The sequence below is a fragment of the Carcharhinus amblyrhynchos genome, chromosome 3, assembly GCF_965287045.1.
Source record: "Carcharhinus amblyrhynchos chromosome 3, sCarAmb.v2.hapA, whole genome shotgun sequence".
Classification (NCBI taxonomy): domain Eukaryota; kingdom Metazoa; phylum Chordata; class Chondrichthyes; order Carcharhiniformes; family Carcharhinidae; genus Carcharhinus; species Carcharhinus amblyrhynchos.
In genome coordinates this window covers 116,145,784-116,156,526 of record NC_137326.1, presented here as the reverse complement: position 1 = coordinate 116,156,526, position 10,743 = coordinate 116,145,784, and the positions used below count along the sequence as shown (strand labels likewise).

The following is a 10,743-nucleotide window of genomic DNA, read 5'->3' as shown; positions in this document are numbered from 1 at the left end:
CAAAAGGCTACTATAAATAAAATCAAAAGAGCTAAGATGAACTACGAAAGCAAACTAACAGAAAACATAAACACTCATACCAAAAGCTTCGATAAGTATATAAAAACAGAACAGCTAAAGTAGATGTTGGCTCTTTAAAGGACGATACTGGTGAGGTAATAATGGGGAACAAGAGAAAGCAGAGGCACTAAACAGTAGAGAATAGCAAAGAATTTCCAAAAAATGCAGTTAATAAAGAGGAACTTGGTGCAGTGACCATTACTAGAGAGAAGGTATTGAATAAATTAATGGGACAAAAGGTAGGTACAGTCTCCAGGACCTAATGACTTGCACCCTAAGGTATTAAAGGAGGTAGCAGCAGAGATAATGGATGCATTAGTTGTGATATTTCTCTCTCAGTTTAGATGCTGATCTGGATTCTCTCTCTCAGTCTAGAGGTGGATCTGGATTCTCTCCCTCTCTATCTGGAGGCTGATCTGGATTCTCTCTCTCAGTCTAGAGGTGGATCTGGGTTCTCTCTCTTAGTCTCGAGGCTGATCTGGATTCTCTCTCAGTCTAGAGGTGAATCTGGATTCTCTCTCTCTATCTGGAGGCTGATCTGGATTCTCTCCCTCAGTCTAGATGCTGATCTGGATTCTCTCCTTCTCTGAGTATAGGAGCTGATCTGGATTCTCTCAGTCTAGAGGCTGATCTGGATTCTCTCTCTCAGTCTAGATGCTGATATGGGTTCTCCGTCTCTCAGTCTGGATGCTGATCTGGATTCTCTCTCTCTCTCAGTCGAGAGGCTAATTTGGATTCTCTCTCTCAGTCTAGAACCTGACCTGGGTTCTTTCTCTCTCAGTCTAGAAGCTAATCTGGATTCTCTCTCTGTCTAGAAGCTGATCTGGATTCTCTCTCTCTATCTAGATATTGATCTTGATTCTCTCTCACTCTAGAGGCTGATCGGGATTCACTCTCTCTCAGTCTAGAAGTTGGTTTGGATTCTCTCTCTCTCAGTCTAGATGATCTAGATTCTCTCTCTCAGAATAGAAGCTGATCTGGATACCCTCTCTCACTACAGAAGCTGATCTGGATTCTCTCTTTCTCTCAATCTGGAAGCTGAGTGGATTCCCTCTCAGCCTAGAAACTGATCTGGATTCTTCCTCTCTCAGAACAGAAGCTGATCTGGATTTTCTCTCTCTCTCTCTCAATCTAGAAGCTGACCTAGATTCTCTCTCAGTCTATAAACTGATCTGGATTACCTCTCAGTCAAGAAACTGACCTGGATTCTCTCTTTCTGTCTAGAAGCTGATCTGCATCCTCTTTCTCAGTTTAGAAGATGATCTGGATTCTCTCTCTCTGTCTAGTAACTGATTTATATTCTCTCTTTCTTAGGCTAGATGCTGATCTGGATTCTCTCTCTCAGTCTAGAGGCTGATCTGGATTCTCTCACAGTCCAGATTCTAGACCGAGACAGAGAATCCAGATCAGCTTCTAGTCTGAGGAAGAGATGATGTAGTTCAGTTACTGGACAGAGAGAGAATCCAGGTTATCTTCTAAACTGAGAAAGAGAGCATTCAGATCAGCCTCTAGATAGAGAGAGAATCCAGGTCAGCCTCTAGACTGAGAGAAAATCCCGATCAGCCTCTAGACTGAGAGAGAGAGAATCCAGATCAGCCTCTAGAATGAGAGAGACAGAATCCAGACCAGCCTCTAGAGTGAGAGAGAATCCATATCAGCCTCTAGTCAGAAAGAGAGAATGCAGATCAGCCTCCAGAGTGAGAGACTAAGAGAATCCAGATCAACATCTAGACTGAGAGAGAGAATCTAGATCAGTTTCTAGACAGAGAGAGAGAATCCAGATCAGCCTCTAGATTGAGAGAGAATCCAGATCAGCTTCCAGACTGGGAGACTAAGAGAATACAGATCAGCTCTAGACTGAGAGAGAGAATACAGATCAGCATCTAGACCGAGAGAGAGAGAGAGAATCCACTTCAGCATCTAGATTCTCTCTGTCTAGAAACTGATCTGCATCTTCTCTTTCTCAGTCTAGAAGATGATCTGGATTCTCTCTCACTCTCTAATAACTGATCTACATCCTCTCTTTCTCGGATTAGAAGACGATCTGGATTCTTTCTCTCTCTCTCTCTCACTCTAGAAGCTGATCTGGATTCTCTCTCTCTCAGTCTACAGGCTGATATGGATTCTCTCACTCACTCTAGAAGCTGATCTGGATTCTCTCTCTCAGTCTAGAAGCTGATCTGGATTCTCTCTCGCTCTGTGTCTGGAGGCTGTTCTGGATTCTCACTGTCTAGATGTTGATCTGGATTCTTTCTTTCTCAGTCTAGAAGCTGACCCGGATTCTCTCTCTCTCTCTCAGTCTAGAAGCTGATATGGATTCTCTCTGTCTCTCACTCTAGAAGTTGAGCTGGATTCGCTCTCTCTCGGTCTCCAAGCGGATCTAGATTCTCCCTCTCACTCGAGAAGCTGATCTGGATTCTCAGGCCCCGCCCTTTCCGGTGCTGTGCCGGATGTGATGTGATGTACAGTGCTGCGCGCGGGGCGGCTGTGTTGCTTGCTGAAGGTCGCTCGCTCTGCTGAGGTAAGGAGGCGGTAGCGGAGTGGGGGCAAGAACTCAGGTACCGGCTTCCCGGGGCTGCAGCTCGGACCCTGGTTACCGGCTCGGTGCCGGGTTCCTGGCCCCGGGGGCCCGGGTTCCCGGCCTCGGTGCTGTGAGGCGGTTCCTGGGCCCTGGGTAACCGGCCTGAAACTTAGGAAGCAAGGTCAGTGTGAGTGAGGGTCAGACTCTACCCCTCTATTACTGACAGCTCCCATTCCTCAAAATCTACCCCAAATCTCCACGACTTTATCCAGCCTAATCCAGGTGAATCGTTTGTCCTCCTGTTTCAATTTGATTCTGTAATTCCCCTGTAATTTTAAGATGATATTGAGTTGCACAGTGTACATGTTGCACTCTCTACTTTCCTTCTCTATGAACGGCATGCTTTGTCTGTGTAGCGTGCAAGAAACAATACTTTTCACTGCATATTAACACGTGACGATAATAAATCAAGCTGGGTGAAGGCTGGTCATGGGAAGGACACTGCATCTGTAAGCTGCTTCGTCATATCAGATGTTTAGTATTATGAGCTGCATCTAAGTGGCAATAACTGGAACATAACACTTCCAGTACAAAGTTGTCCTCACTGTTAAAATTCAAGTGTATTAGCTTGAAATTGCAAATGCATACAATTTGTGTTATGGTTGAAGAAAATGTGTGTTTCTTTGAGTTTCTATGTAAACTGTTCCTGTGATCAATTTTACCCCCCTCCCCATCTTTTTAATGAAGTTACTTTTAGGAGATTTTTCAGATGTCATTTGAATGTGATTGATTTTTTTCCACGTTACTATTGTTGATTCTCTATGTAACTTCTTTAGAACACGGAAATAAAAATTGGGGATGTGAAAGAACACCAACAGGATGTCCTGAGGCATACCATAGCCATGTATTACTTTAAAGCGTTAAGTAATACACTAGCAGGTTCCTCAAGCAACAATGTCATAAATAACTTGATAACCTGCTTTTCAAAGTAGTTAAAGAAAATATGGTGGCCAGGACATAACCATAAGAAAGACCCTAAAAATAAGGTTGTTTTATATCCAGGTGAGAACGTGAACCCAGGTCCCTGGATCTTGCTGTGGTTCTCTGGATTACTAGTCCAGTGACAATACCACTGTGCCACTGCCTCCCCAGTTCCATCAGAGTTTTTTAAAATTATTTTATGGGATGGAGGCTGATTAAGCATTATCTTTGCCCATTGCTAGTTGTCCTTGAGATGATGGTGGTGAACCACTTTCCTGAATCGCTGCAGTCCTTGTAGGCGGTGTCCGCGGGCACTGTTGAGGCCTTCCGTGCCCGTCGGGCACCGCAGGGGCTGAGGTGCCTTATAGACCCCGATAATCACATTTTGATCTGACGTGTCTTAAGTTTCCTTTGTACCTTTTGTTTCTGTTCGGGCCGTTCCCCCTCCTTTTGGGGAGCTGCCCCCTTTTTCTTTGTCCGAACGTAATTTAAGTTTGTTTACTTGGTTTGACCCGAAAGATCTAGGTACATCTGCAATGCTGTTAGGATGGGCGTTCTCAGATTTTAATTCAGTCATAGTGAAGGAGCAACAGTGTTAGTTCCATATCAGAATGGGGTGTAGATTGGAGGGAAACCCACAAGCGGTGGTCTCCCCGTGCATCTGCTCCTCTTGTCCTTCTAAGTGATGGAGGCTGCTAGTTTGGAATGTGCTGTCAAAAGAGCTTTGACAAGTTGCTGCAGTGTCAATGATCAGGGTTGTTAATATTGGTGGAAGTGGAACAGACCAAATGGGTGCTTTGGGTTGGCTGGTGCTGAGCTTGTGTGGTTGGAGCTGCACTTATCTAAGCAAGTGAAGAGCATTCTATCGTGTTTCTGGCTTGTGCTGTGTAGATAGACAAGCTTTGGAGAATCAAGAAGTCGAGTTGCTCACTGCAGAATTCCTACCTCTGACCCTGCTCTTGTACTGATGTGGGAATGCCGGCGTTGGACTGGCGTAAACACAGTAAAAAGTCTGACAACACCAGGTTTTAGTCCAACCGATTTATTTGATAATACTCACAAGCTTTCGAGGGGACTGCCTCTTCGTCAGGTGAATGGAGAGTTCTTGTAGCCAAGGTATTTAGGTATCTGGTCCAGTTGTTTTGTGGTCAGAGTATTGATAATGGGGGATTCAGCAATGGTAATGGCATTGAATGTCAATGAGAGGCTGGTTATATTCCCTCTAGTTGGAGATACTCATTGCCTAGCATTTGTCACAAATGTCATAGTAATTTGGAAAAAGGTGACAGTATGCACAAATGTACACTGCTTTTAATTAGATAAATAATGAGCCATTGTCTCAATTTTGACCCATGGGAACATTAATATTTGCATTGCTTCAGTGTATAAAACACCGTTACTGAGTATTTTCACTTTTTAAACTATGCATCAATTTTATATCTTGCTTGGCATCGTTTCAAACGTCCTTTGGAAATGCCCAAGTCCGTTGCATTTTCTTCCTCCGGCTAGTACGATTCGGAAAAGGGATCCAGGAATTTTCTGGTACAAAAAATACTACACTATTTAGAATGGAGAGTCATCGCTAAAGTCTCGTAATGTTTAGTTACTATTTCGAATGGTTGAAATCTGTTTTTTTGAAGTACATACTTTTGCTCAGTTTTAATATGAAACAAAATCACATTCTGCAGGGAGGCTCTTGGTGGAAAACTCGAGCTTTCTTTCGTTGCTTCTATCTGCAAGTCCAACCACTGTATAATTAGAGATTTCAAAATTGGGAGGGGAAGGGGGAAGTCTCAGAATCAGGCTCAAGATAAAACACCGCCTCCAAGACAAGGTTGGTGCATTTAGATCAGTGATCATTTGGAAGTGATTTGAATTGCTTTCCGGGTCACGGTTCCGGTCTTTTAGTCCATGCGCCCGCAAGAAGAAGCAGCGCCTTATTGCCTTAAATTATATTTTTGATCAGGGGTAAGTGGCATGTGCTGTTCTGGTGAAATGCACAGTTGTGATCATTGACTTTTGGTCTTTTTGTTTTACGACGGTGAATTTTATTTCTAAAAGCTGAATTAAACGCGCGTGCTTAATTCATCCGGCCGGCGTCGAAACGTGGCTGCATTACATGAATTACATTTCGAGCTGCAGTTTTCTCTCGCCCATCTGCAGGCCTAATTGTGGCTACCCGGTTATTTCAATGCCTCTTAAACAACACATCTTTTCGGAGTTCGTGTATTTTTCTCGGATCAGACTGGCAATGTGGGTTTGATCATCATCTGGGCCACAGTAGGCGGGCATGCAAGTTTAACATTAGTTTGCATTAACCTTCGACAACCACGAATATCGGTACAATTAACTTTGGGTTTGGTGTCGGGGGCGTGAGAAACATCTCAATTCGTTTGAATAGTAATATGGAATTTGTTACCCATTGATCAGTGGGTTGTCAAATGCTTCCGCGTATGTACGCTCCATTCATTCTTCAACCCCCATAAGAAAACTTGGGCTTTGATGTCTGGAGACTTCCCCTCCGCTTCAGACAGGAAAGACGTGGGTGTTTCAGATGCGGCAGCTGGGCAGATATACTCCCCAAGTGATTGGTAGATTTTCTTTAAAATGGCGATAATGTAGTGTTTTAGTCTTTGATATTAGATGGGGGTTTTATCTCAGTGTTCTTATGTACTTTTACTGCCGTCAGACAACGTCTTGATGTTGTATTTGATGCTTCTAACTTTGAGTTGTCCAGCTTAACGATTCAAAACTCCACCCTCAACATACTAGCGTAAGCATTGAATTTTAAATGTTCCAATCATTCACTTGGTTATTTGTTGAAAGTGCTAATCGTTCTCGAGGTAAACGTTGTATTCGAGCCCTGTAGTACTCGCTCTCTAATCTTTGCTATGTTGGATTTGCCGCCCTTAAATTAATATTGAACTGAAATCTGGTATGCCTGTTTATGTCGCTTAGGTGAGTGTTAAAGATCCTAGACACTTTTAAAGAGAATAGTTTCTATTATTCTGACCAGTGTTCTACCCTCAGCCAAAAACATCAACTGTGTACAGTTCTGGTCACCCTATTATAGAAAGGATATTACTAAACTAGAAGGAAGGCAGGAAAGAGTTACTAGGATGCTGATGGGACTTGATGGTTTGAGGAGAGGTTGGATAGACTGGGATCATAGGCTGAGGGGTGATTTTGTAGACATCAATAAAATAATGAGGGGCATAGACCAACGAGATAATCAATATCTTTCCCCAAACATAGGGGAGTCCAAAACTAGAGGGCATGTTTAAGCTGAGGGGGAGAGATACTAAAAGGGCCAGAGGGTCAATTATTTCTCAAAGGGTGATGAGTATCTGGAACAAGCTACCAGAAGTAGTAGTAGAGGTGGGTACAATTTTGTCTTTTAAAAAGCATTTAGACAGTTTTGTGGGTGAGATGGGTATAGAGGGATATGGGCCAAATGCAGGAAATTGGAATTAACTTAGTGGTTTAAAAGAAAGGAGGCAGCATGGACAAGTTGGACTGAAGAGCCTGTTTCCATGCTGCAAATTTCTGATTGTATAATTGAAGATTTATAAGTTTGCTGTTTCTTAAATGCCTGCAACATGCTGCTACATGTGCCAAAATTTGTCATGCAATTCAAACTAATCAATTAGCTCAAACACTGGATTAAATTTGCCCTTGCACTTGGGGACTAAATGGGCAAGTTTCTGGAAGTGAGATGGAAATAGTATGCCCTCTAGAGGGCATCTGGGACCTGAGTGAGCTATAATGTAATACTGAAGTATCTCCAAGGAAGATTTTGTGGTCTGCACAAGGCAGTATAATTTAGAATGTGGAATTGAACTTATATTGTTCGAGTTAGTTATTCCTCCATATTCTCCTATTTGCAAACCTATTTTGCCACTTGATTGTAAATGATGGAAGTGACACTATGTTAAACTAGTTCATTATATTTTGACATGGAAGCAGATGGTTTGTGGCCCTGCATTTGTCAAATCTTTTTCTATATAACTTAAATTTAATCATGCTATGTCTATTGTCCTTGACATTCATCTTAAAAAATACAAAAATATGCTCCCTTGCTGTGTTCAATCTTTTGAGCAGCTTCAATAGTTGACATTCTGAAATAAGCACATTAGTCATTGGACTACTATTGGAAAATGCTTAGTGCTACAAGCCCATGGGAGTTGCTTTTAAATTGTGCCATCTGGTGTAGCTATTGTGTTGTAAAACGTCCAGATCCAATATGACTTCTTTATTTTAATCTGTTTCTTCGCATTTTTGACAAAAGATAATAGATATAAAGCTGAAATTTAGACGAGCAACTTTATTCATGAAAATTAACAAATCGTGATTGTGTAAATTTTGACTTCTACCTGTTCCAAAATGCTTGGCTTTTCAACCAGCCACTTAACCAAATTTAGGATACAGTTTTATTCTTATGTAACCTTTCTATTGTAAATGACAATTTTAGTTACAGATCATTTTGTGATGCTGACTGTATTCTTTGTAATGCTCCTGCTCCAATAAGTGCCTTGCTGTATATGTAGCATATATAGTTCCCATGTATTTAAAAATGCAAGCACGATCCTTGTTGCAACCTTTTGCAGATGTAGAATTTTACAGCACAGAAGGACACCCTGCAGTTTGTGCTGGCTTTCAGTTAGTACCACTCTATCCCCTTTTTATAAATGTTCTTTATCATATCTTTATCCACTTGCTTTTTAAACACTGTTATGGATACTCTCACCACAGTGACTTTTAAGGAATTTTGTGTCCTAATAATAATAATAGTTGCTGTCAGCATTCTCCATTTTAGTTTATGATCTTCAATTCATTGTCTTTATTGGTCAATGGCAATGGGTATTTCTGCTTTAGTTATATAACCAAATTATTGAAAAACTGGTGTTGGAAATAGCACCAATAAAAAAAGGATGAGTGTATTAATGCAGAATCAGCTGTTTTGTTTTACTTGGCTTCATGTCAAGGACAGTTTGGAACATTAGGAAAGAAAACAGTGTTGCCTTCAGGAACAGGTTTATTTGATGGCCAAGTAATTGTTTTGATAACAGATCACCGGGGATCAAACCATTCCAAGTTCTGCATACCATCCAATAACAATGATTCTAATTTCAATTTTAGTGTTGACTAACTCGTATCTCTTGCTCCCTGTTTTCTAACCTTATATGTCACTCCTGATAACATCTGACCTGAATGGTTACGTTGATAATCATGTCTGACGATAAAACGGTTTTCTGTGCAAGTTGAAGGTCGAGGAAACTAAGTCTTACTAGACAAAATGACAGTATATGGTATGAAAATTGTCAGTCTATCAGCTCATTGCATTTAACTTTTTCCTCAGGTTAAAGCAGTTCATGTTAAAGCTTTTATACATGCCATGTAGAACAGAAGTATGAGGGAATAAACAGGATCATTTGATATGGTAAATAGCAGTCAACTAGCTCACTATGACGTTTGTGATGAATCTAATATCGATCCAGCGTGAAGTTTGACTCTAAATAGAGAATCATTTGTTTTATAATAATGCTGTGCTAGAATAATTACTGATGGGATAACTGATTTAGTTACAAAAAATTAAACTCAACTTGAATAGCCATTAATTTGATACCTGATTTGGGCACTCTACTGTAACAATTCTGTGAAATCTTTCCAACATCTCGTAGCAGGCGGTAAGAGTGGGAGAGGCTCGTGGTCAGCCATCCTTGATACTGAGTGGTGTCCTTCAAGCTGTAATCTCTGACTTCAGACTAGTGACCTGCGGGGGGGAAAAAGTTATGAAAAACAAGCTTATCCTGCAGAGACACCTATAATCTGGAAGCTTCATCAGAGTTGAAAACTTGTAGTGATACTTGAATTTCTTGCCTACTTCTCCCTACTTCATGGGGCATAGAATGAAACTTAATGAAGCTGCTGACGATATTGCTTGTATTGTGATTATGTTTTGGATTATCTTGGATTTAAAAAAACAGGAGACCAACTGAAACCCAAAGAAAGGTTTCCTTTTTTCTACCAAAAAAGAAGACAACATTGGGGAAAATTGCGTTTTGATTTTCTCAGCTCGATTTTAAGCTTGGGTTTCGACATTTTGATTTATTTATTGGTGGGGGATGGGGAGGCAGGAGAAGAAAAATTGTATGAATTATTCAGGTAAAATAATAAGTGGAGGACATTAAACTCCTTGCTAGAATGTAGAATATTAGATATATAATGTTACTGACTTTTGCTCCTGATGTTTTTTTCCCTCTTCAGCCACCTGAATCTCATCACATAATCCCACAATGGATCGTGCTAGAAATGCCATTTCAATCTTGGTAAGACAATACTATTTTATTTCCTGTTTTATTGCATGATCATGCAATTGGGATTGTATTTCATAAAATCATAGAATCCTACAGTACAAAAGGAGGCCAATCAGCCCATTAAGCTTGAACTGACAGTAATTCTACCTAGATCTGATTTCCCACACATTTATCTTGCTAACCCCCCTGACAGGGACAATTTATCATGGTCAATCAACCTAACCCGCATGCACATCTTTACACTGTGGGAGGAAATCACAGCTCCCGGAGGAAACCCACGCAGACATGGAGAGAATGTGCAAGCTTCACATAGTCAGTCACCAGAGGCTGCAATTGAACCCAGGCCTTTTGAGGCAACAGTGCTAACCAGTGTGCCACCCTATTTCAGTGGCATTGTGTAGCCCAGTTTGTTACAATCACTAATGTATTGTTATTTTTGAAAGGTAATTATTATTCTATACTGGGATTTTGCTTTTGCAAATTGGGCTATATCACGAACCTCGTGTCATACGTGCAAGTTGATATGAGCTCATTAAAATGGTGAGGGTGATATGCTGTTCAGCAATAGCTTGCATTAAAGGCACTATATATATCCCAAGGCACTTCACAAGAACATCATAAAATATAACGTGACATCAAGCCACAGAATAAACTAAATCAAAGGCTTAGTCAGAGCCTGGAATAGACCATTTGGCACCTTGAACCCACTCCATTTAGTAAGATCATGGCTGTTCAGATATTAACCTTGAATCGGCGTCATGCCATCAGCTCCCAGTCTATCATGAATACTCAACGACTCTCAACCCTCAGAAAAAAATTCCACCTTATCTCCGTTTTAAATGAATGGCTCTTTTTAAACAGTGA

At 41.1% G+C, this 10,743-nt stretch overlaps 1 protein-coding gene across 3 annotated transcripts in view; it reads left to right on the top strand.

Annotated features, from left to right (window-relative positions):
- Positions 1-2,510: 2,510 nt before the first annotated feature.
- Positions 2,511-10,743, top strand: part of LOC145341052 (transferrin receptor protein 1-like) — a 49,343-nt gene continuing 41,110 nt past the window's right edge. The window contains exons 1-2 of one of the 3 annotated variants that reach the window (XM_080185807.1): positions 2,511-2,581; positions 9,830-9,891. In XM_080185807.1, the coding sequence (XP_080041933.1) occupies positions 9,859-9,891 (33 nt within the window). In that variant the 5' untranslated portion in view covers positions 2,511-2,581; positions 9,830-9,858. Of the gene's footprint in view, positions 2,582-5,427; positions 5,531-8,930; positions 9,003-9,829; positions 9,892-10,743 lie in introns of those variants that run through there. The other 2 variants (XM_080185806.1, XM_080185808.1) reach the window with 2 other exon arrangements.